Here is a 27,413-nt window from a genome sequence, read left to right on the forward strand (position 1 = left end):
GGAGGGAGAGAGAGAGAGAGAGAGAGAGAGAGAGAGAGAGAGAGAGAAAACAAAACCACATTCCCGATTTCAGTTATCTAAACCATTTTTGTAGACTCCCAGTCATGGTTTCCTCAAGGCTTTCCTCTGCAAAGCTCTCTCTGATGCTCTTCCCATGTCAGGACTTGGACTCCTCCCATGTAAACATACAGGAGCCCTGCACTTTTCCCTGAAGTATTGCTAACACAAGCAACCATCTCAGGAGAAACTACCTCCCCACAAGATCATAAATTGCACATGAGGAAGCTACACGTGCACTGATCATGACTCGATCCAAAGTAAGTCCATAGTAAACAAAGCAATCATACTGTGTTCTTTCAAAGCTTTAGTTAAATTTCTAATCCCCAAAGTTTCATGTAAAAACAGTCTATAAACAAATAAATAATTTCAGTACAAGTTCTCAGAATTTTCAGATGCAGGAAGTTTGAGGTTGGCAAACTAAAATGATCCAGACCACAGCACTTGTGGTAGTGATAATTAAATGCTATTTATTTCTTCAGAGGTTAACATTTTTAAGAAGATCGCTCAGATAATTGCCAGGCCTCAGTTCTTAGAGGCTTGAAAAATTTACAAATGAGAAACTAAATCTCAGGTCAGTGGTAAGCCCTTATCCCCTACCTACACTCCAGCTCAACCACATAGCTGGCAAGGAAGGATCAAAAGACTCTAGGATGACCAGGAAGAACTTGAAAATCTGTGGTAGACAAATATATGATGTGTATTAAAAAGCAAATGCCCTAGCATATGATGACAAATATATGCAAATGAATTAGAACAACACAGTGGCATAAGAGCAATAAAGACAACATGTGTTGTGTAGTGTATAACTAGAAGAACTTTCATGTACAGCCTCACACTCTTCACAGAAAATTCATCTTGAATTAATCCAAAACAGTGGTTCTCAGATTTTTTAATGCTGTAACCCTTTAATATAGTTCCTAATATTGTAGCAACCCACAACCATAAAATTATTCCTTTGCTACTTCATAACTGTAGTTTGATACTGTTATGAACCATAATGCAAATGTGTATTATGCAGAACATCTAACAGGAGACTCCTGTGAAAGGGTTGTTCGACCTCTAAGGAGGTCTTGATCCACAGGTTGAAAACCCTGATCTAGAAAAAGAAAAAAAGAAATGGTTTGGATAAAGATAAAGAGGCATGCACACAAACACCTATTTCTATAAGTGCAACACAATATTATTTTACATTCTATATAATGGATTATAAACATCTTGCTACTTTATAATACATTAAATCTCTTAATCAACTGAATGCAGCAAACCTGTGGCCATGATATCAGGGGTCTAGGAAAACTTACTCTATGTATCTTAGTGCTTCCAAGCATTTGGCTCAATGGAACCATAATGAAAAGAAAAATATCTTAAAATTCATAGCTCAGTTCAAGGATAATACTAACACATACTGATGAACTAACTCACCATCTGTTCCTACAACGGAACAAAAAGTCACTGGTATAATCCTCACAGGGACACTATAAGCCTGCTGGTATTAAGACTTCACTGATGTTAGGTAACAATTTAACACCAGTAGTAACCACCCAATCAGGACCCTTTCCCTAGCAGTTCATTTCCACTGGCCTTCCCATACCTAATATTAAGATGTTCAACACAAAATATGAACAATATTACTCTCCAGTTAAAGGAAAGAACCCAAGGTGAGCATGGAACAATCTACCCTGAAAGTGAATTGTGTACGGAAAATTCCCTTCTGCTCTAGAATAGGGGTCTAGATGGCTACAATTATCAAAGGAGGTAAATATAGTAGAACATCCAAAAGATGACTCACAACTACACACACCCCACCTGGAAACCAACCCATCAGCTTGATTTTGAAATAACTGATGATTAAGTGTTGTGCTCTGGGACAATAAGCAACTGTGCTAGTGGGTGTAAACACTTGGTCAGCATAGTGAAAAGCAAAGAATTTCCTGACAGCCGGATAGAACAAGAAAGGGCACTGAGCAACTCAAAAGTCAGAACGACTTGATCCTAGTACTTCTCAGAGACAAGAATGAGCACAAAGTGTCAGGCAATACCTGAAATTAATAAGACATGTGATTTTTTTTTAATAGGCTATATCTACCAGTCCTTGGAAAGGCGCTACATCAATGGGGGATAATTTTTAGTTTCATCTAAACAGAACTCTAGAGAAAGCCAAATAATAGTTGTCGAAATACGCATTCAAACAAGAGAGCTGCGGAAAACTCTTAAATCAAAAACTCTTCATGCTCTCTCTCGCTCTCTCTCCTCCCTCCCCCTGTGGAAAATAAGAAATGCTCTAAGTGTATGACAGTCTGCCCGAGCACCTGCCTTTCTTTCTGTGTTTTCCACACAGGCAGAATCCCCTGGAGTGATGGAATGGTGTTCATTAAGGGTGATCAGCTCTAAGCTGGCAGAGGCTCAGAAAAGAAATAATAGAGTTCCTAACAGCAGAGCCTGTTGATATGGAGAGGAGATTCAGAGGATGCCAAGAGGAAGGCTTCAAGTAGGAGGGTGAGTGGCAAGGCAAGGAGCTGAGGCTCCATAAGGGCGGCAAGCATGAATTAGAGAGCGGTTTCCATTCTCCTGCCAATTAAGTGCTTACTATTATGAGAGCTAAAAACTCTTCAAAATGAATAAATGGGTTAAACAGAATGGGGATTACCATTTAAGTAGAGCATTCTAACTTTGCTTCAGATCATGGGAATTCTATAAAATCACAAAGGAGAGAATTAGCTGAACCAAACAGTTTAATTTAATGGGAAATTTCTTTCAGAAGAGAAGCTGAGGAAAATTTCTGGAGTCAAGTAATAACATTTAGAATTGGAGGCATTTGCGTACAAAGCAATGTCCATGGATAAAGTTAAGTAACAGGAATGTTCAGAAAGACCTAGAAAAATCTGCGATAGAGACCTCAGGCACTTAAGAAGAACAAAGAAAAATGTAAGATCTTCATAGGAAATAACCAGGATAGTAGAATTTGACCTAAATTAAATGAAAACATTGTCGACGCATGCTATCTGTCTGTCAATAGAAGTTCATGTGTGCATAAATGTACATTCACATATAAATGCATATACACAAATTTACAGGTGAACACACGTATATGCATCTGCATATAAACTCATAAACATACCCTCCTATTTTAGAAACCACCCCAAGATCATTTCTTTTTAATTATAATTAAAACATGCAATGTTGCCAATTACCTTTTATGGATTTGTGTGAATTACAGATTAAATAGAAAATGAATATTAACTTGGGTGTCATTTCATTGCAATGTCTATTTTATGAGGTCCGAAAACTGGTGATTATTAATGCAAAGCACTATCAAAAAGTATAGGTTCCAATTATACAGCACACTATATATGCTCTTCTAAGGAGAAAACCTGATATCTCAGCCCATGCTCTCAAGGAAAACAAAACAAAATTATATATATTCTGAAATCTGAAATAAATCCCCCCAAATTAAATTATACTCAAAAGTATTTTCTCAGAATATGAATGCTTCTTAAGCATTTTAAGGATCGCTTTTTAAAATCATAAAATAGAAAAGAAGCTTTCCAATTATAAAATTTGCTCAGAAAACCACTATTGTGCTTTTAATTCTTTGCTAATTTAAGACCTTTAAAAAACAACAAAAACAGAAAGACAGCTAGAGCTGTCTTTTTTTTTTTCATTTAAATTTTGTAAGAAAGATATTCACAGGGCACAATTCCTGCACTAGACTCTGTGTGGCCTATTTATTCAAAATGTCTCATTCCGTATGGATTTCTTCTTTTATTTATTACTTCCAGGAAGGATTTTCTCTAATAAGTTAGCAACACAGGGGCAACAGATTTGAAATACAAGCCTTCAAATCACAGTCCCACATGGGCCACCTGCCATGTTTCTTCTAGAAGTACTAAGGAAAGGAGAGAGGCTCAGGCTTCCACCAGGCACAGGAGCCAACTCTTGGTGTGAGCTACAAGCAGGTGGTCCACAGGGGTCAAAGTTAAAGTTCGTGGAATAATTTAGAAATAGTTCTCTGCTTGGATCTCATCTAGGAAGCCTGAAAATACACCCTCTAATTAGAATGTAATTTCCAAAGCAGCCACGCCCTTGACTTTCCAGGGCTGTTTTATTCTCAGTGAAGAAAAGTGCAAACAGCCTCTGCACATTGCCAGAGATATCGGTCCATTATAAATTACCCCCTAAATGTCCAGTAGAGAAGGCAGCAGGCATCCTTGGACAGTGGAGCCAGCCAGTGAGTCATCAGCCCTCAGTATCTACTCTCAAGAGTAGATAAAGAAAACTCAGTCAGATTCAACAGTTGCTCTTTGCACTTTTGACTTATGCAGCTGAGCTATCCCATGGAAGACTGGAAAAAAGAGTGGGCTGTGCACTTGAAACTGTTCCCCCACCCCAGCCATCTCCTTTTTCTTTTCTTTTTCTGAGGCTCTCTCTGTCCAGCCAACCTAGCACCTCAGTGGGAACATTAACATCAATTCTGTGGAAGCCAGCTGTCCTGTTCTTCCACGGCACTCGGCACTCAGGGAGCCACACAGGACTCCTGGAACCAGAGTGAGCCAAAACTGACTCATTGCTGAAGTTCTCTTCCAGCCCTGCAGAGTTCTGAGCTGCCAGCTCCCTTTCCAAGGCCTATTGTTATTACAAAAGATCTGCTGAGCCTTCACAATGCCCTGAACAGTAAAGCCAGAAGCGAACACCCTTCTCACCTAAAGTGGAAAGAAGCAGACATTGACTTAGAAAGAAATGGCTGAGGACTCTGTTGGAGAAGGCCATGAAGGAAAGGCAGTCAGACAGCTTCATGGATTACTAAATCAGGGAGATGGACTAGCTACCTGGAGTACTGAATCAGTGAGATTGACTAGCTGTTACTATCACAATGGGAGACTTCTTGGTGCTGGCTGGGATGGAGTCACATTTTACCATGCTCCAAGGTGTCCGCTTCAAATGTTTCTTATACATCCAACAAGATAGCCTTCATCTACAAAAGTATGACTGGGAAACTAGCAGAAATAAGAAGGTTTGGAATTTTTAATCCTTATTCTGAGTCAGATGTTCACCCACAAGTATTTGAAAATGCTCGCCAGCTCGGGTTTCCAGTGGTATTACACGTTACAGCCATTATTTTCCCAAGTCTATTTATCTGCCAAAGGTCACCGAAGCACTCTCCTAGGATGTGATAGATCTCAATATCTGTACATTCTTTCTTTGAACGTTAGTCGCAAACTGGACACTTGTTCCCAAATGCTCCAGTGTCCCATGGCACACATTGGATCATTATCTCAGTAAGGAAACTATTTCCTGCAATATTTTTGAGCCATGTCCACTTAAGCAGTGAAGACAATGGAAAGAACAATTCACTTTAAATCCTGTCTTTTAACAAGATGAATTCTGTGTCTAAGATGAGCTCTACCAAGTAGCAAAAGAACTTTAACACGTTAATCCAAATCTCCAAAGCCTTTTGCCACAGTGTATTTGGGGTTTGGCTGTAAGGGATCTTATTTACATTTTCTCCTACTATGGGCTTGGAAAAGAAGACTGGAGAAATAAATCAATTAAATGGAACTCTTACAATTCTGCTTCTACAAAGAGGGGAGCGGAACTACACGTGTCCCCAGTAAGTGGTGGTTAAATTCTCTCCTGTATACCTTAGCACCAAGTCTAGTTTCTAGGGAATCACATGCAAAATATGCCAGCATTTCACCAAACCTTATGTTTTCCAATTTTAGAGTTAATATTTCGAAAAAAGAGGATCAATATATATTGAAAGATAAGTGTTTTTTTTTTCAAATGCTGTTTATGTGATTCTTCGGAAATGGCTGTATAAATCCTAATAAATTGTCACTAATTTCATTAAATTACATTACCTTCCTTCCTATTCGCTTCTCTAAGGCAAAAGTATCACAAATCTAAAGTTAAGAGAAAGAAAGCATGTTTGGGGAGCTTTTTCAGAAGAGAAAATTATAAATGTCTCTCAATAATATTTTTATTACTATTGCTAATTTTCTGCCAAATTGATGTTTTTCTAGTATTCAGTGAAGGCCAGGAACTGAGCATTCTTCAGAAGAAAGAAACTTCAAAACTTTTGAAGAAAAAAAAAGTAACACAAGAGGAAATCTATATTATAAATTGTCTGAAATGATGAGTTAACATTAAATTAGCTAGTATAACACTCGAGTCGGAGAAATGCATTATCTCTGCACTCTAGCATACTAATACCGAGACAGAGTAACCATGAACAAGAACTCAAAAGATTTCCTTCTATGCTTTTTCAAATGTGTCCATTTATACTCTTTCCTTTACTAAATACTTTTCAACAGCAAATGTAATTTAAGCAACATAGGGGACGTGGGGACTAGACATAACTTCCACTCGTCTAAGGCCTCACACTGAATTCACATTTTGAACATCACCCAAAAGACACCAAATATCCTAACCTTCTCAGAGTGAAATAAATACACCAATGCTTTGTAAATACTCTATAAAGCCACCTCAAGGGTAAGAGAAGTGTCAAAAAGACATAAATAGCAACATAAGAACAAGTTAGGTATCAACTGCCAAAAGAATAGCAACCACAGAACATTTTGTCCTTTAGATGTCATATTGTGTCGGACACGTACTTAAAGACACCTGATTTGCAATGAGTCCTCACTCAAGAAAGAGCTGGCTAAATCTAACAGTGGAGCATAACGTTTGCAGGCCAGTTACTCCATTCTAAAGAAGATATAAAAGCTCATAGTGTATTTAAATCCTACTTTTAACTCTTGATGTTTTAGCACCAGTAGAAACAATAGATTTAGAGATGTGTAGCAAAATTACTTGGGAAGGTAACTGAGGGCTTGCTATCGTAGCTGAATCACTCCAATTCTCTCTTAAGAAATACTTACTTCTGACGAGTTCACCATCTGAAGGATTTCTCCAAATGGACTGGTCCCGCATTAGCCCACACCTGGTGTGGCTACTGGTAGCTTGCCTTTTATCTTTCTCAGTATTTTCCTCATTACATGCTTCTGAAAAAGATAAACATTTATTACCACTTGAGGAGTGCTACCTGTCTTTCTGTATTTTGGGGAGGGTTGTTTGTGTGTTTGATGATTTTTGGAAACAGTATCTCCTAGGACACAGGCCTGGAACTCTTCTATGTAGCTGATGATAACCTTGAACTCCTGATTTTCCTACCAGTACCTCCCAAGTGCTGGAATCATAGATGTGCAGCACCATACATGGCTTAAGTTTTTCCTACTGCTTCCAAATCTGCCATAGGTTAAGGAGATATAATAGTAGCATTATTGGCTATTGCATATATTCTTGACCCATTAACATTTGCTGGGCTCCTACTGTCTTTTCATCACTAAGGAAACATGCTCACAAGAAAATAAAACCTATCAAGATCGCAGTAAATAAGTTTTAGCACAGCAAGTGATCTGTCATCATAGAGAAATGTAGAAAGGTTACATCAAGGATGAGAGTGAGTGAGTCCATACAGGTAGGAGGCAGGTGAGACAGAAAAAGTATCAAAGGAGAAGAGACTACAAATGATTGATGAACATGAAAGCCAGAGCAGAGTTGAATGAGAAGTAACTGGGCAGTGAGGATATAGGAAACAGGTACAGAGGTCTCTCTGTAGAAACCGAAGGAAAAAGTCAAAGAGTGTGCAATGCCTCCTCGGAGAGGCAAGTGTTTAGGATGAGAGATTGGTATGTAGGATTATGAGTTCTCAGGTGGAAAGACAACATGTAAGGAAATGGTATGCCTTATTGGGAGCATAAGTCAAACAACACACAACCTATAACACAAGGTAAAATGCATGCTATGAAAGGTCCGGAGCACTAAAGGAGTTCAAAAGACCAGAAAAAAAAATCTCATCAGGATTCGGAGATCAAGAAAGACACTATATAGAAGGGAGCGCGTTGGATGGTTTCTAAAAGATTAGAAGAACTTCAAAACGTCACATGGGAGAAAGGCGGAAGAACAGCATGGGAAAACTCCAAAAGCAGACACTTGGGCAAAGGTCCCAGCTCCAGGCTAGGAAGCTCTTTCAGAGGGACAGGAGGTGAGGCTGTGAAGTTCTGATGAAGATAGAATGTGGGTATCTGAATGTCAACAGAGGAAATCTGGACTTAATTCAAAAGCAAGGGGAACAAATCAAAGAAGCCAAGGAAGCTTTGTGAAATGACTAAGTAAGGCAGCGTATTAAGGAGAGTAATAAACAATCTCAATCTTAGTTGACTGGGGGACCATGAATATTTTTTATTTCATATAAAGGACAAGGAGGTCATCCTCAGAAGATCCACCTTTCCTATATCCTTTATATATTCACTGGATATGACAGAGATGCAGAGAGAGAGACAGAGAGAGAGAGACAGGCAGACAGAGACAGAGATACAGAGAGAGGAAGAAGAAGAGGAGGAAGAACAGAAGAGAGCCTACCTGCATAGGCTCACATATGTGAACACCTTCTCCAGGCTAATGGAGCTATTTGAAAGGGTTGTGGAAATGTTATGAGGTCAAGCCTCAATAGGTCACTTGGGGTAGGCCTTTCGGTATCATAGCATGCTCCACCTTCCATTCACTATGGGCTCCCTAAGTGCAGAAGAAATGTAACCAGGCAACTTCCTGTTCCTGTCACAGTGCTTTCTCTTCCTGCTGCCTTGTCTTCTATGTCAGGAGGACCTGCCTTTTTCCACAGTAAAGCTTGTCTCCCTTAAGATGGTTTTGTTGGGATATTTTATCATAGCAACAGGAAAGGAGCTAATATAGGCACTGAAGGGAAGAGTTAGCCACGTCCAAATAGACACCGAGGAGAGTTTAACTGAATGACATCAGAAACGGTGGTAGATATGAGAAACTAAGTAAGGTTTGCACAGATAAATGGACGGGGTTGGAAATGGCCAACTTTTCATCTAGATTTGATGGCAAAGGATCTAAAGAGTTGGAGAATAAGTTATACATTATGTACTAAAGACATATAGCATATACATTTATCCATTTCACTGGGTGATGTCCATATCTTGAAATATAACACATTACCCACCCTTCATGCAGTTCATAGTCTGAGAGATGAGTTCAAAAGTGAGTATTTGAGTGTGCAAACCAGAGACAAAGATATAGTTAGCTAATCTGCAGGGAGTGGGTGAAGTCCTGAGTAAATGTATATTGTTGGACATGAGCCAGCCATGTCAAGGACCAAAACCTTAGACTCATGGAGAATTGACACATTTCACCCTATGTGAGGCTCAGATAGATTGCAAAACCTTCCATTAGTCAAAAAGTTAATATTCATGGGGTATGAAGAAAATATATGTCATGTCCTCCTCCCTTTCAACCTGAAAAAAGAGCGAACATGTAGAGACTCCTTCTACTGATATTAGCTAAATCTGCCTCTGATTCACCAGCATCCATAAACCGTCCATGACTCAGCTGTATACTGTAAACGCTGCCTTCATGTTCCACTATGTAAAATAAACACAAGCTTCCAGTATGCTTCGGCTTCTCCATCAGAGAGCCCAGTACACCTGATCCCTATTAGGGGTGTGTGTGTGTGTGTGTGTGTGTGTGTGTCCATGAGTTTTGCCTTCTCTTCATTCTCTTGCTGTCCCAGTCAGATCAGTCCCTGGTACCATATTGAATACACAATAGTAATCATCCCCATATTCCACTGCTGAAGTATTTCCAATGACTGAGCTCATCAGCAGAGAGAATACAGTCTGTACCATTAGGGAGGAGTAGAGAAACTACATGATATCAAGCTACAGAGGCAAAGAAATGAAGGAGACTCAACTCAGACAGAAGTTGTTAGTCAATCTTGTTAACATTTCCAATAGAAGAGAGAAGAAATCTCTGCACATGCAAAAAAGTTTCATGTTCCTCAGAGGTTTCACAACAAATTAACAGTTCTGTCACAAAGCTCATTTCAACACATGAAAACTAGTTTGGTGTAAACTCCGGATGAAACCCAGAGGCTAAGATTGCTACAAAAAGTGTGTGTGTGTGTGTGTGTGTGTGTGTGTGTGTGTGGTGTATGGGGGGGTGTTCAGGCATTTTTAGATGGCAAAACCATATTCAAACATCAGTGAAATATAAATTAAAGCATACTAAACCAATATGTTCTACATTTCTCTAACATTTATTCAGCATTATCAGAGGGAAAAATGTAATCTTCAAAAGATGTGTTAGTTTCAATTAAAATCTTAACTTTCTTAAACAATTCCAGAATTAGTTACTGCTATAGTCACCTCCAGCCTTTTGGAGATTATCAAAAAAAAAAAAAAAAAAAGACTTTCTATGACCTCACTAGTTCACACGAACTGGCTTATCAGCAGTCTTACATGCTCATACTGTTACGAAGCTGACTGCCGCCAGGTGTCATGCTAGTAGGCTTGATTCAATTAGTAACTTTAATTGAAGCTGAATGAAATTAATTATATAATTTTGAGCTGTTCAAGTTTAATTCCATTAAAATTAATTCATGAAACCGAGGCATTATGAAGCATTGCTGCCTAAAAGAAAATAGGTATGAATAAACCCTCTAGACACACTTGACGCATATTTGAATCATGTCCAATATTCGAGTGCTAAGCACAGACCCTCTCAACTCCTTGCAGAATAAATGGCAATGACATGTGCTCCATAGACACATGGATTTACGATGATGTAACCTATTCCTGGGGTGGGGGGCAATGGAGTTCCTTCTACCCCAAATTATTTTTAAGAGACAGCTGATCACGCTTTTTAAAATGAACATTCGTATCTGCAAACTCTGTAATTAGATGATCCCTAGTATCCTGAAGTCAAAAGAGGAAAAGAAAAAAACTACCACTCCATGTCTCATTAGATTCAAAGGAAAATAAGTTATGGGTGATTCCTATGACATCACAATCACCAGGATGTCCAACTTTGCCTCCTTTGAAAGCTAAGTGTCTTGGCTTGAAAGCTGGTCTCTAGTTTGTCCTGTAATGATCTACTGCACCCAGCCCAAGGCATGACTCAGTAAAGACTCCCAGTAAAAACTTAAATTGTCTTAGGTTAATTCTTTACTTGTATAAACTAAGCTTCTGTGACCACTGAGAGTGCTAGAAAAACCTAATGCATGGACACCATTTTACTTGTATTATTTCACATTTCCTCATCTTAAAGAAATATCAGATATTAGCCTCATAAACAGTGGATATTTACACACATCACTGAGGAAATGGAAGGAAGGGAGAAAGAAGGATTTTACTGATAGACAATCATGCATGTGACAGACAACACCCAAACACAATCAACCTCAGCAACAAGTTTCAACCAGCTGTGTCCTTCTTCAGAGGAGTTAAATATTAAATATTTATCAGATGACCATTATCAATGTAGGCATGGTATAATGTTCATGATCATTATTAAAATAGCCCTGCAGAGTCACATGTGCATTGGAAAGCCAAGGATTCAATCCATTTCATTCTGTATATATGAAGATTTGTGGTTGCAATTCAGTTACTACCTAGGACGGAGACTCCCCAGTGCCAAGTGATTTCCTTACAATAGGATATCACTATGGACCCAGTTGTAAGAGTTTACAGGTATAGCCAATGGGTTCTTTCCTCTGTGTGATTTTTCTAAGCCATAGTTCTTGGTTTTGGTGATAAGTCAGAATCATGCAAAGAACTATTGCCACATATAGATGCACAGACCCTAACCTGAGAGGATCTAGTGCAGGTGGCTTTGCTGAATGGAAGAGTGATGTCAAAAAAGAAATATGACCAAGCTGGACAGGTAGTACGATTCATATCTTACTATTCACCTCCTCAACACAGGATTCCATGGAATCAGAAAATGAAAGTTTGCCCAAGCATCAAATGAACACATCTATATTTAGTTATACTTTCTTGTCAGGGCAACAATGAAAGTACAAAATCTGAATGATTTATAATACTAACCAGTTCTACCGATATACGGGGCAAAATAAATATGTTTTAGTACCAAAACTTGAAAATCTTTTAAAATTACCACAGGGCCAAAGGATTGGGGTGTACTTGTGGCTTTGTTGTGCCAAACTTTTCCATGTGCTTCTTCTATACAGAGAAGTGGAAAACAAGTTGTAGATAAGCAAGGAGACCATGTCCTACAACAAATCTCTCAGCCAGGGAGACCAAACACACTCACATGAAACAATCAAGCCCCAACAAAACAGAAGGTGGTGGAACCGGTCCAGGGTCAGCCTTCTAGCTCCAAGGCTGACATCTGCGTAAGGAGGGCAAGGCCCAACTCTGCTCCTCCTCCTCCTCCTCCTCCTCCTCCTCCTCCTCCTCCTCCTTCTCCTCCTCTTCCTCCTCCTCCCCCCTCCTCCTCCTCCTCTACATGGGAAAACAGAGATGTTGGACTACCAAGGCCATCTCACACTCAGACAGCATAACTGACTGCATTGGGTAAATAATAGAACCCAAATTCCCATACACACTAAAGGATGTTCAGAATAGAAGAAGTCATAGAAAAAATTTGTAGGCATAGGACTTGAGTTCATTCTTAGAGAATTATGAATTATGTTAAAGAAAACTCGAATGGGAAAAAAACTAAGGTTCTAAATGATCAATTTAAGTATATTATATTTTTTTCCTCCAAGATAACTAACATGATTGAAGTTCTGGACCAATAGTGAGAGCCAGTCCTCACCAATAATCTTGATTGTTCTTGCTGAAGGAGAATAGGAGATTTCAAGTAAGTAGAATTTTTATTTCAGTTAAAATTCTATAATATTTTACTTAGCTGGTATTATCCAAATTTCAAACCTTGATAATGTTACTTATCTCAGACACTTGGAGAAATCAAATAATTGATTCATAACAAGAAAGAAAAGCTAATAACAAGGAAGAAAAATCTAAAAAACATTAATTAAATTGGATAATAATTTACATGAAATTTATATATGCCATATAACAGCCATTTACTTGATATCTGCTTGTCCAGTATCTCTTTTTAAGAAAAAGATAAAAATGGTTTGCTTTGTTGAAAGAAAAAGTTAATGAATTTTCATAATTACTGTCGTGGAAATTTCCAAAAGACTTTAATATATAATATTTAGCTGATCTTCACAACCATCCGTGATATAATTAGGAAGAAAACAGTTCAGTTTTACAGAAGGGAGATACATCATGTCTTAGAGTCAGATAACAAAGTGGAAACAGGATGATAACGGAGGGGATGGGGCACAGGGACAGAAGAATCTTGTGGCCCAGCTGGTTTCAGCAGAGAAAACTCATTGCTCACTCAGCTCTTCTTTCAAACTGTATGACCCCACACGGGGGCATGGTCTGCTCTTAGTCTGATATGTCAGATAGGTGTTCTTTGTTTTAAACGTAAATGTGTCATCGGGGAATCTAGATCTATAGTTCTCTCTTTTGCAGACAAAACTTAGTGAACTCAATCCCTTCTATTAGACAAATTACTAAAACTATAAAACTGGAATGCCCCCACCAGTCTATATGCAAACAAATATATCACTTAATAGCTGATATTTGTATGTATATGTTATATGCACGTGTGTGTGTGTGTGTGTGTGTGGTATGTGTGTATGCTCACCCATGTGTGTGGATGTGAAGATGGGAAGCTGGCACTTTTCCTACATCCTTCCTCCACTGTTTATTTGTTTGCTTGAGACAGGTTCTCACCAAAGCTGAAGTTTCCCATTTTGGGTGCAGTGGATCCCAGGCATGCTTCTGTGTCCACCGCTGCAGTGCTGGGACAAATGTGTCCACATGCCTAACTTTTAATGTGAGTTCTGAGCATCTGAACTCAGGCCCTCATGCTTGTACAGCAAACACTACCCACTGACCCATCTCTCCAGCACTAATAACTAAATATTTCCAATAAACCATAGTAACAAAAGAATACAGACTGCTGCTTCCAGTGAGCTAGGATTACTGAAGTTATTGGACAAGGATGCTTGATTAAACTTTGAGACACTGTAAAGTTCTAAACACACACAGCCTTCCAAGAAGTAAGGATAATGCCGTCATTTTAAATCCTAGATGTGTACATCCATCCCTGTCAATAAACAAAGACTACCTTTACTATCGCCAGGACAGACATAATATCCCTAATTTGGACTCTGCACTAGAGAAATACTTAAAAACACAAGCTTGAAATCAATTTGCCACACCAATGGGACACCTAATAATTATGTGAATCCTATAAAAATTATTCTTTACTAAGATTCTTATATTTAAAGTTCCATTTTTTAACTGAGAACAATAATGTACCTAGAACATAGGTTATATCATAGTAAATGAACTCATATTTAGAAAGCAGTGTCTTGTTTATAGTAAGAGCTCATCCACAGTGACTATTACTGTTCTTTTAAGTAAGCATCCTTCAAAGTCCTGCTATATATATATGTGTGTGTGTTTGTGTGTTTGTGTGTGTGTGTGTGTGTGTGTATTTTTTTTCCTGAGAAAGCTGTTGAGGTAAAAAACCACTCGGTAATCCCTTTCTGAAATACCATACAAGCTACCTGTCTGTAGATTGACTAAGGAAAAGTACTGTCCTATGGGAAGTTGTGGAATTTTGTTTTGTTTTTTATTGTTGTTTGTTTTTGTTTTTGTTTTACTTTGTGGATAAGGCAGTTCTAAGAGGAGAAGAATACTTTGAGGTCAAATTTGGGTACCTGCATCTGACTTAGCAGTCTCTGGATACAAAGTCTGGGTTTTCCTCAGCCTTTTCTAGTATTTTGTTTAAATATTTTTTTAACATACTATCACATCTTCTCAAATATTCTCCTGAAGTAGACAAGGGTAAACTCACAAACAATCATCAAATATGTTGTCCTGTTGTTATCTATGTGGTATTTGCTTACTTAGTGGATATATAAACAATGATAGAACTTGGAAACTATCTTGTGAGCCCTCCTAAGCCTAAGTAACTGTTCCATGCACTTATATTTGTTACAGAAAAGAAAATACAAATCGCTGTGCTTAAATTTGGGGAATTATACAAGTTAGGTCTCATATACTTCAATTAGGTATTCAGTAATCAATAAGAAACAGTTTCCAAAATATCGATATTATCACTGTTTACTAACCTCTATTCATCCCTATTTCTTCTATCTATAAAAATCATCTCCTACAACTTCATTTTATTATCGATTCAAAACCTAAACAATTGTATTCTAGTTGACAACATCCTAAGAAATCTTAGGTGAAAATCTCTTAAATAGTGAAACAATCTGTGACTATCTTTTCCCAGCAGCTCAGAACAATGTGGAAATTCTGCAAATATAACCTTTAAAACCAAAAACAAAGTTAAACCAGCTCTCAGGAAGACCTGGGGCCTGGAATTTCACTTCTTCACTGATCCTAAAGGAAAACAAAACAAAACAACAACCCTCAAGCCTAACGACCTTTACAGAACAATGCAAATTCAACTTTATTTGTCCATTCCCCCCAATGGATTACAATCTCCTTTTCCAAAAATCTTGCAAGATCATATAAATAACCACTCTAACACACATTGGCAGACAAACAGGCATATAGATAAACATACATGATTTTATAAACAGAAAAATACATGCAATCACAGATAAATAATGAGTGTTTCTGGACTGAATTGAATGCTTACATCAATTCAATTAATTCATCATTACCCAAATTTTGAAAACAGGTATTTTTGAGACTTTTTAGCAAGATCTGAAATGCATTCCTTCGAAAGGAATTCAGAAGTCTAAGGTCGGATTGGATTCAAAATATAAAACAAAACAAAACAAAAACATAAACAAAACAACTTTAAATGACCCAGCTTATTTATTGAGGTAGCCAAAGGAAAATATGCATAAGCAAAACAGAAATACTTACAATAATAGAAATACATGATTGAATATGAACATTAAAAGAAGGTATAAAATGCATTGCTGGTTAAAAATATGTCTCAGTAAATCAAAAAGGGAGAGAAGGGTCCATGTTTAAAAGGGGGGAAGGATTAGAAAAAGAAATTTGGTAATGGAAAGAGAATGTATTACCTCTTATCTTAATCCTCCTAAACCTTTATGCTCCTAATCTGGTGAATGTGCTTCTAAGTCATCTGATCCTGAGGCACAGAATTCTCAAGCTTAGCAATGTTTTCTCGACCGGGAACACTCACACTATAGCCAAACATTCAAAGGTTCATGGAATGTAGCATTCTTGTCTTAGCAGCTTCCAGAATTACTCATGACAGGAACTCAGACGAAAATATTTAGTACTGACCATGCCCTAAGAAATGACAAAAGACATAGACATTGGTCCTTCAGGAGAAAGGAGCCAGCTAAAGCAGAACTACAGTTGCTAATCTCTTTTATCCAAAGATGTCCTCCAAGCCTAGCTAACGCCATCTTCCATATTACTTTCATTGATTTGCTTTAGTCTGTTGTTTACAAAATTGACAAACAAATCTACATGAATGTTTATCATTGTGTTATGTGACCGCTCTATCTTTTAAAATGTTTCCTGTTCCCTCTCCCCAATGAGAACTACCTCAATTCATTCTCTGGATCTGCATTCTAGTTCTCTTTATGGACACAGTAGTCTTACTTAACCTTACCTAGAAGACAAAATGTTGGAAAAATATTTTGTGTAACTAACTGCTAAAATCCAGACATGGTGTCCACAATAGTTTCCTTACTTAGCTGTCTATGAACACCATGTAGAATGAACTAAAACTCTACCATCATCTTCTGTGTCAACATGGTCAGTTCACCTTTTTTTTCTTTATTCCTTCTTTAAAAATTATTAGTATGTAGTGCTTATTCTACTTCGTGGGTTTAGTTATGATGTTTTTGTTCATGCACATAATATATTTTAGAATTCCTCTTTCAGTGGGTCTTGGTTTTAAACACTTTACTGCTAGCTCTCAGTGATTTGATCAGGAGCAAATTCCTTTTCTGGTTCTCTGGCCAGGCAATGAACCCTTATTTGGCAGTTTTACAAGAATGAAGAGCACTGGAACTCAACAATGAGCCAAAGGGGTTGTTTAATCTGTAACAGCATTTCAAAGCTCAAGACTCAGACTTTGAAGTAAATACACAAGAGAAGACAGAGCAGGCCATTACAAGTTGTGGTAAGGACACAAACAAAATAATGATGTATGAATTAAAACTCTACTGACATTGATTTCTTACACTGCTGAATGATTGATAGAGATTCGATTTAACGTTGGGGTAGAGCCTCTGCTAGTTCTCAGAAACACCTAAGCCAGAAGCATCTCAAATAATTCCCTAACTCACCTTTGGGACACTCTCAGCCTTACCTCTGAGATACTAACTTTGGCAAATTGTCCCTTAAGCACAAAAACCCGTTCTTATGTAGCTCTGCAATCTCTATCATCTCTTTACCTTTCACCTAGTCAGCAGTTATAGGATGACAATGTACGGGTCCCTTATCTTAGATATCCTGATAGGCCTATAGTCCTTAGCAAAGGAAACACAGTGATTTCCCAAATCCTTTCTCGTCTTCAACTCTTCATGCCTGTTTCCCTACTAACGTCCGAATCCTGGGCAATGGTAGGAACAGAACCATTAGCAACTTTTATTTTCCAGTTTTCCTTGTGTCTTAAACATTTATCATTTACAATCCCTGCTAGTCAGGAGTCCCCACCTGCTTACAACTCTCCATGCACTGCCAGGATGCCCATCTGTTTCCTTCCCAAGGAGAAGTACTTTTCTTTCAGAAAAACTCAACAAAGAGTTCCTTAGATCAAGAATTACACAGAAACTCTATTTTCTGTTCTCAGATTATGCTATTTGGTTTTATATGTCTTTATGAAAATTATGTTAAACACTTGTTTGCTAAGCAACCAAACAAAAAGAACTGCCTTTCACATTGTGCTCTGGCCAAGAGCTCCTTTGCTCCTTTCTCGTGCTTGACAATTAATCTTACTTCTTATTGAGAAGTGATATGAAACCTTTCAGAAAAAAAATATTCTGCTAATAACTTGGGTAAAATAAGAGAGCAGGTTTATATTCATAAACGCTATGAAGGGCAGAAGGTGCTCCATCAAGAAACGAATGAGGAAAGCTATACTTTGGGTAGAGAAGGCAGAGCTGGCTCCTGATCACTCCACCACCTGACTTCAGACTTTCTAACAAAAAATGAGGTAGCTTCAAGCACAAGCTACCTCATTTTGAGTGTCAGCTCTACACAAATTCAAACCAAAATAGACCAATAAAGAAATAAAGCCTAGCATCTGTGTCATACATTCTCTACGTGATGTCACCAGCAACACAAGCCCAACAAAACGAAACCCTTCTCATCACCCTGAGAGTCTCTCCCAGTCATTACACGTTCTGATAAGCTCTAGAATTAGACCACAACTGCCTGAGTGACAACTGGTGTCACCTAATCTGTCACATACTCTTGTTGTAATCTTCCAGTGGTATGCAAGGGAGAATTGCAATTCTCTTTAGCAGACCTCACATCCTCCCTCACCAATTTGCATATGGCTATATGCCTTATGGGTACAGCTATGCACATAAGCATTCTTAATCTTCAAGGGACCATGTATATAGCAGGTGCACAAAATACTTGGGGACAGGGTCTTCCATTTCAAATGTCAATACTAAAACGTATGTGTTAGCATAAAACTCATTTCCAGCTTCATTCCTGAGACTACAAAAAGACTGAGCCAAAAGGCACATGTATATGAATCATCTTTGTTCAGATCATGTGGGCGTGAATCTGAAAACAGAAGTAGACTGCGAGTAGAAACCACAAGCAAGATTAACATTTTCGGGTTAAAACAGTAAGTTCCTGGTTACTGGAGTTTGCTTAATCAGAATTAGAATTCTACACTAGAACTCCTACGTCAGAAGGTCAGAAGCTTAAGGTTGAAGAGCTATACCCCTCCCAGTTATGCAGGCTAAGGTGAAAAGAAGAGCTGGACTTTTAAATCCTTTCGGGAGAGCTACTGTTACTGGCAAGAGGGACAGAGCAGGAAGGGAGAGGAAAGAGGAGGGAAAAAGGAGGGAGACAGATCTAAAATACTGGTTCATACACACAACCTCACTCTGAAATAGAAGGGCTACAACCTCTTCAGTCTGCCCTCAGGGAATCAACCAACGTTGAAATCATCCCAAAGTCTAGAACGATGCAATGCACAGTTGTCTTTTAACAAAAGCAGAACACAGATACTTAGGGACAGAAACAGAAATCACCCATTTTAGCCTCGGCCTTCACACAAGAGAACATCTACATTATCTCATGCGGTTAGATGGAATTTTTTTTTCCCCTGTTGTTTGTTGTTCTAAACAATTTTCCATTTTCAAACGGCATAACTGTAGACTATGTCAATTTATGTTTCCTTGTTTTTCCCCCACCCTTTTATTGCTACAAAAATATAATACTGGTAAAATGCACTGTTATTTGGGTTTCCATGAAATCATCTCAACCAGATCCAGGAAATAAGGTTGAAAGAAACAGGAAAAGCCCTAACACGCCCCAAAATTCCACAGCTTCCCTCACAGCTCTGTAAAGGTCACTGGATCATATATATCAAGTCCTTGAAGTCAGACTGACCAAACAAAGCCGCCCTCACTCTGCTGAAGTCTTCACCTTCCTGTGACAATGTTTGCTAGCTGGGAAGCTTTCCTTCACTATCTTCCTCCTTTTCCCTTCCTCTCTCTTTCTCCTCCTCCTCTATCAACCTGAAATGATGACTGAAGAGTACAAAGACACTCCCGTCACATCTGCAGGATATTTGTCCTTTGTTTCTCTTTCTTCCATGGCTTCTGAAACCCTGCCAATTCCTAGTCCTATGCCAATTCCACAGTCCATTCTCTCTGCTCCTATTCCCAAGCTCCCACATGATCCCTTCTGAGAAACGCAGTCAGCCATGCTGATCCAGGTCCAGCAGAATTCATGCCAGTCATTCTTAGCTAAGCCCTCAGCCCCACTGAGTAGCCTGGGTTTGCATCACTTTGATTCCCTCTTGAATACTTTTCTCTTTCAACATTTCCCACAAATCTCGAATGCCTTGACTCATCCTAACCTCCCTTGCTCTTGACAAATACTACCATCTACTTTAGGGAGAAAAGCTGAGCCTTCAATAGTCTCTTTTTATCTAATTTTCTCCAGATTATAGTTTAATCCTTTTCTCCCACACCATTTCAAAGGGAAACTATTCCAACTCTAAACCCTGTCTAGAAATTGACTCTTTGTGCTACAAGTGCTCAATACAACACAGACACCCAAATCAACCCATGTTATATTTTGATGCCTCTGTCCTGAACTTTCCTCCCAGTAAGGTGAGAATCCTCAACCAACCATTCTGGGAGAAGCTTTCTATGCACATCCTTTGTCCTTCACAAATGACAATTCTTACCTCCTATAACTAACAGGTATCACTAAATATTCAATACTGCTGGAGAACCATTATATACTCTTCTTTTTTTTTCCTTAGTTTTTCGAGACAGGATTTTTCTGTGTTGCCCTGGCTGTCTTGGAACTCACTCTGTAGATCAGGCTGGCCCGAACTCAGAAATCTGCCTCCCTCTGCCTCCCAAGTGCTGGGATTAAAGGCGTGCACCACCACTGCTCGGCCTATACTCTTCTTCGGTATTCTTCCCAAGGTATTGACTTCCCTCAAGATTTCATCCCCTCCCTGACTCTGGAGCCCACCATCTACCTCTGCGATGGTGACAGTCATCTACCCCTAGTTACAAAGCTACTTTTTGGCTACTTACTGGTGACTATGACTAATGTGAAACAACCTGAACTCAACATACTCAAAACAAGACTAGTGACAGAGCAAATCTATAGGCCCTAAATTCTTACCTTTGCAATAGTTTCCATATTACATATTTTACATAACAGTGCTGATTCAATTCATCAAGTATGAAAAATACACTTGACCTCAAAAGAATCAAAGATTAGTAAATATCAGTAGGCCCTCAAAGATAGGCAAGGGTTATCCTATTTTTACTGCTGTTCTTAAATACATTTCCTCAGTGTCCCCTGCACTTGCACTGTCCCAGGTCTTCTACTCTTTTCCAGGCTACTGTAGTAACGCTCTAGATAATTACCAATTCAACTCTTTCCCTTACTCCAAAATCACCCTTTGACCTGTCATCATGCTTGGTCTCCTAAATGCAAACTGTCTTCTACTTTCCCCTTCTAAAGAACCTTCAAAGGCTCACTGATGCAACAACAACAAAAAAAATGTTCATGTTCCTCAACAGAACAAAGCCTGCTGACCCAGACTTTACCCAGTCTTGATTGTTTTCATTGTCATTTTCTGCTCTTTCCTGAAGCCCACACACTTATCTGTCTGGAGTGCCCAACATTCTATAATCTATGCTCCCGAATGAGCCATGCTTCCTAGACCACGTCATACTAGGTCTTCCTGAAGACTTAGCCAAATCCCCAACTAGAGATGATTGATGTCTTCCGATTTCTGTCATTGAATTTTCTTTGTGCCTTTCTTATGGTACATAATAATGTGTGTGTGTGTGTGTGTGTATACATGTATGTAAATATAATTAACATGCTAGTCATCTGCCCAGTTCACACCAGACTAAACCATAAAACAGATGTTTCCTACCATTCAATTTAGGCAACTCAAATTCTCCAAGTACTTAAATCAATGCATAGGTCGATGAGTTTTAACTTACTCCTTCCTCCTTTCCTTCCTTCCTTCCTGCTTTCTTTTCTTCCTTCGCTTTCCTTCTGTCCCTTTGTTATCAAAATTTTCCAGTTTCCATTCCTTGACTCATTTGACTCTTAGCAAAGGAAGAAACAATACAATGTTGACAAGCCTTGCCCTTTTCAAGCTAATCTTATAAACTGGACATTCATGCTTATGAAAGAGTTAGGACTTTGGCTTTCGCTATGCCTAAAAATGTCCCCACATCCCCTTAAAATCTCAACAACTTTCCATTGATTTTACTAATTATCTCTGTCCTTCCTCAAGAATATATATTCGAAAAGTGTTTTAAGACAGCTTCTAATGGGTTTATTTGTATTCTTTGTTACTTGTCTCTGGCTGCCAGAGTTGTAATAGTATATTGTCTGAGATTTATCATAAAAAAATGAAAGTTTCAATAAAATTTATTTCTAACAATGTGTTGAGATTTCTTTTAAGGATCAAAACATAACCTACTACTTTTTCTAAGCAAAAATATAATCCAGGTACCAAGAGTCCAACATGTAAATAAACAGGACTCATATGAAAGGTGAGAGCTGTCCCTGAATCTTGCTACACAGTAGCATCTCCAAGAAGCTATGAAGGGATGCGGGACAAGCATCTCTATGGAGGTGGCAAAGGTGTTCCAATCCTATTTCATTGTGGCATGCCTTTGATTTTCCTCTTCTATCTCTTTTATGCTATTTAAGATAAAAAATATGTGGTTTCGAAGCTCAGAAGTACTTTGGAATTGAACTAAAATATAAAACCAAAATTTGGGGGGTTTGCATCAGTAGAGCATTTTCATGGACTAATAAAATTTAAATTTAGAATTGTTTTTACAGCTTTTTGAAAAGGTGCACTCGCTTCTACCCCTCCCAGCATAAAAAGAAAGGACTATTCTCTACTTAGAAGTCAACAAAATGGGTATTTTTGTGGATAAAGACTCTAAATTAATAAACTTTAGACAGAATCAAGTACCACCCGGACCTTGTGCAGATGCAGATTCTCTGATTTTCTACCTAGAGAATTTTATTATGCACCTGAGTAAGGATGAATTCCTGTTGGTGCCCAAGAAATAAGGACAGAAGGTATTTCTGTCTATGCAGTACTGACTTTGGGCCAGACTGTTTATTATTTGTTTACTGTGCTATCATGTGCCCTGAAGGATGCTAAGCAGTATCCTTTGTCCCCCATTCACCAAACATTGGTAACATACCCTGCCATGTTGGGACCACCTAACATGTCTCCAGATGTAGTCAAAACATCTTCCTGGGGCCAAAATCATCTCCAGTTGAGAACTAATGACAGAAGCTGTCCAAGGATAATACATTTTGAGAAATGCCATCTTTAAAAGAGATAAAACAGCATGACCAAAGTAGAGAAACGTAGATATGTAAAGCTTACATTATATAAATTGAAACAAACAGTCTTCCCCAAAAGGAAATCTGATTAGCTCGATAAACTCCTGACAACACGGCTAAGCTTCTAAGTCTGAGTTCCTCTTAAGCAGTTTCAGCTTGAAGAGCCTCTCCCTCGCTTCTATTTTAGATTATTTTTAATTAACTTCACTGGCATTTTGCATCCTGCTATGAAAAGTCCGCCTAATAGTCTCAGAGGACTCTCCCTAGAGACAAGAGTACATTAAATCACACATTATCACATTAAAGTATATACCAGCACTGAGTCCAACAGTGTACGTCTTGGCAAGTGCACTGGGGTGGGGGTTGGGATGGAAATGGGCTCCAGTGATTCACACTCTCCAGAGCCTATTAACTTCAGTGCATCTCTCCATGTGACAAGGTTGTATTGATTCACTACTGCAACCGCATTTATCACTATGGCATATGTTTTACAGTTTGTGCTCCACCTGATTTCTTGTATGTGGGGTAATCTCTGTATTGCGCAAGCCCCTTACATTCGTTGGGCATCCTTTCCCTCATCTAAAGACATAACCCATTGGAATAAACTATTTCTAAAGATTCCACCACATATAAATCACAAACTTATGAATGTAGCACTTAATGAAAAGGCTCTTTTGGTTACAGTAGTGCATGATAGCAGAAAAAGCATTCAAATGCTTAATCCAAAAGCAAAGGAAACAACAAGAGGAATCATATCTACAAACCCATTTTCTTAGAAGATCAATCTTGGCCCAAATAGCCTTTCACCTACCAAGTTATTTCTATAGGAATTTTGCATGACAATATAACTCAATATTTCAGAAGTTGGTTATAAACAGGAAAATCATTTTAAAACACATTTACTTTCTATTTGCAAAAGCAGAGACAACAAATCAGAGGCCCAGAGTTCATATCCAACCTCCAAATATGGTTGGTTCTTTGCCACAGGGGAATCAAAAAACAAAACAAAACAAAACAAAAAAAAACCCTCACTCAATTAGTTACTATAAAATGATGAAAGAATACACAAACACATCTAGATTTCCACTAGCCCTTAGGACATCAGAAGATAAGAACCCACATGACAGAACTAAGTCGTGCTATCTCCTGGCCCACTTCCTCTCCTGGACCTTGAATCTCAGAAATAAGCTGCCTGCTACTTTCCTGGTTTCCATTTACAGCTTTGCAGCATGCAAGCACCTTACTCTGTAACACCTTTCCGAACACAACAGAAAGAGTCTTAATATCTATAATGCTTTCAAAGCAATAGAAAAGATTACAGAAGCACAACAGAAAGGTAAATGTTTGGGGCTGTCTTCTCAGTAAAGAAAACATTTCCAACTCAATGTTGAAAAAAAAAAAAACCACAGTGAATTATTCTGTTTCCCAATAACACCTTAAAGTTTGTAGAACTGATTCCAAAATTTGATTAGAAGGTTCAAACCAGATTTTAAAAAAGAAATCCCTAAAGTCACTTCCAACTTTTAAGAATTACACCTGGAGTTACTATAGTGTAGTGAGTAGTCCATTGCAACATACTACGTGTGGTATTACATACATGAGCACAGTGCACAGTGCACAGTGCACATATAATAAGTATGTTTAACTCTGCAGAAGACATGTCTCATTCTTTTTTTTTTCTTTTACAAAACATCTTCTGTAAATGTCCCTAAAGAATTATACTTTCCTTAGTATATGTAGTGTGCAGAATTTTAAAACTGAATTTTGACTAACTGAACACTAATGTCCTACAATGCTCAGACACTATGCTTTGTTACCCAGTGATGGGGTAAAAAGGTGGGACTACTTGAGGAAAGTAATGTTCAGTTGCAACAGGACATTGATTTTCCATAGAGAGATATGCATGTTGTATACAGCTAGCATTTAACTCAGGTCCTTTTAGATGTCCCACTTCTTGTACTCAGATCACCTGACAGCAAGCAGCTTTGTACTACACAGGTACAGTAGGTATCATGGCAACTTCTTCCAGGAGATTTTAAACTTCCAGAGCTTTAACATTGGGTTATGTGCATACTGACTATTTCCAAATCAAATCATTTTACCTGGTGTGTTGGATGCTGATTTTTGGCGTAAGCATTGTTTATCAGCCGCGATTAATGGTTCAAGTTGGGGTATAAAAACCCTGTCCAGGAGTGGCTAGGACTGTGGCTGGCATGGCTAATGACAGAGAGATGACAGTGTTGACAAAAGTGTGTGTAAAATGGGCTGCTTCTGAGAAAACGTGTGTTTATCAGCCTACTTCTGTGCTTTACTACAGCTAATCACTTGGACTCTCTGTTTGGGAAAAGAAATGAGTCACTCTTCTAAAACAAAACGATAAACATAACATTTCAATTTAAGCATGGATTATTTTCTGCTTTTATCTACTCTGGCTAGAACAGCAACTTCTCTTCCTTTTTTGCATAAAAAAAGAAGAAAGAAAGAAAGAAAGAGAGAGAGAGAGAGAGAGAGAGAGAGAGAGAGAGAGAGAGAGAGAGAGAAGGCAATATATATTGGGGTACTAGGAGACAAGATTTTGGATATGCTTAAAATCAAGAGTTTTTGGAGACCTGAAAAGTTATCTGGTGTCTGCCAATCAGAACTCTCTTCAAATGTTAACAGTCTGGTTCTGCCACCACCTGAAATCTATTACCTTCACAGAATTTTAAAATGTGGTTATGGAGGCTTCCCAGAAGCAAAAATGTTGTTTTCCCTTTGGAAGAACTCAAAAGAGTTAATTCATTCTTGGAACATGTTTATTTCAAAACAAATGTTATTGAAAACATGTGCAGGAGCCATTCCAAAGGAAACTGGTCTCAGAAACCTGGATGCTTAACCTGGGGCGGGGAGGCGGGGGTTCAGAGTACCCCCCCAGGAGCAGAAAGATGAGGAGAGCCCACACTTGCTCAGAGAGCAGAGACAGCCCTGTGTGAGAAAAGAACATAAGAACTTAAGAGAACTAGACAAGGGTTGGAGACCTCACACCCCCTCCTGAGTCTCAGGCCTTGAAGTGCTTAGGCAGAAGCCATCTAGCCATTCTGTTTCTCGCAAGGAAGGGGGAGTAGAGGGACCAGGGACCCCGCCCTCCTATCCTTTTGTTGATCTGGGGCAAGGATCCTCGGGCAGACTTGTTTAAGTAACACGAAGTGTGCAAAAGTTCACAACTACGAAGTTGGAGCCCATCCTCGCAGCCTCCCATCATCCCCCCACCCACTGCCCCATCCATAAGTGTGCAAGCACTCGTTACTCACCGTGGGCCGGGGAGCCCAGCCGGCCGCCGCCCGCCTCGGCCGGGCACTGCTGCCCCGCGGGCCCCGGAGCGAGGGCTTCACCCGCGCCGGACATGGGCCACGCTCCGAGCCCGCGCCGTCCCCGTGGGGTGCACCGACCCCAGCTGCTTAGGTGCTGGGTGCAGGAAACGGCCTGCCTCTGGCGGGAAAAGCAAAAGGGACAGCAGGATCAACTGATTTTAGAGCACAGCACGCCGCCGCGCCGGGGCCATTCCCTCCCCCTCCGCGTCCCTCCTCCAACTCCACCCCGGGGAAGTTAGGATTTGAAAGCAGCCTAAGGGGACGCTGCGAGCGGGACGCGCGCGCCGGGAGGGGACACGCGGGGACCCCGGCGGCAGAGCGACCTAGGGGACCTCTACCTACCTCGGCATCTCCCCCCGCGGGCTGTTCCGAGTCCCTTCCTCCCGCCACCGGTAGTCAGCGAGGCTTGGGCTGCGGCCCCATCGCGTCCTGGCAGCCTGACAATGTCCCGCCGCCCCCGGGAGTGGCGGCGACGGTGGCAGCCGGGCGCGCTGACTCTGCGCTCTCTCAGTCCCTTCCCTCCCGGCAACCCGGCTCCGGGAAGGACTTTAGGATCCACTTGTGCGTCTCTTTCACCCTCGGGCTGCCACTCCTACACTCTTCAAACACTTCTCTCTCTGTGGCTCCCTTTCATCATATCCGGATTGGGGTGGCCTCGAACTCTTGGCAGACAGCCCCGAGGCTGGGGGCGGTGCGACCTAGGTTTGGCCCTGCGCTCCCTTGCGGAGGGAGCTGTCTGGGTCAGGAGGCCAGAGCTGGGCAGGCCAGATGCAAGATCCCCAGTCCAGGTCCACCAAGGTTTGGGAAAACAGGGAGGGATCTAACCTTGGCAGCTTAGAAATCTTCAGCCTTTCTGGGAAGGTCCTCCCCAAAACCACTTGTAATCCTGCCCTCCAAAGGACTATCAAATGTTGAGAAATGCCCCAGGGAAACAACCTTTGAAAACGGGGAAGGGTGTGTGTGTGTGTATGTGTGTGTGTGTGTGTGTGTGTGTGTGTGTGTGTACCTGTGTATACACTGACTTTCCCGG

General features: G+C 39.7%; 1 protein-coding gene across 1 annotated transcript in view; it reads right to left on the bottom strand.

Annotated features, from left to right (window-relative positions):
• Mdfic (MyoD family inhibitor domain containing) overlaps window positions 1–27,028 on the bottom strand; it is an 80,446-nt gene extending 53,418 nt beyond the window's left edge. Inside the window, exons 1-3 of the mRNA XM_028778426.1 lie at window positions 26,726–27,028; window positions 26,324–26,501; window positions 6,939–7,061 (exon numbers count right to left, since the gene is read on the bottom strand). Coding sequence (XP_028634259.1) covers window positions 6,939–7,061; window positions 26,324–26,417 — 217 coding nt within the window. The 5' untranslated portion in view covers window positions 26,418–26,501; window positions 26,726–27,028. The remainder of the gene's footprint in view (window positions 1–6,938; window positions 7,062–26,323; window positions 26,502–26,725) is intronic.
• Window positions 27,029–27,413: the final 385 nt, after the last annotated feature.

Source organism: Grammomys surdaster, unplaced genomic scaffold (genome assembly GCF_004785775.1).
Source record: "Grammomys surdaster isolate TR1022 unplaced genomic scaffold, NIH_TR_1.0 335, whole genome shotgun sequence".
NCBI lineage: Eukaryota > Metazoa > Chordata > Mammalia > Rodentia > Muridae > Grammomys > Grammomys surdaster.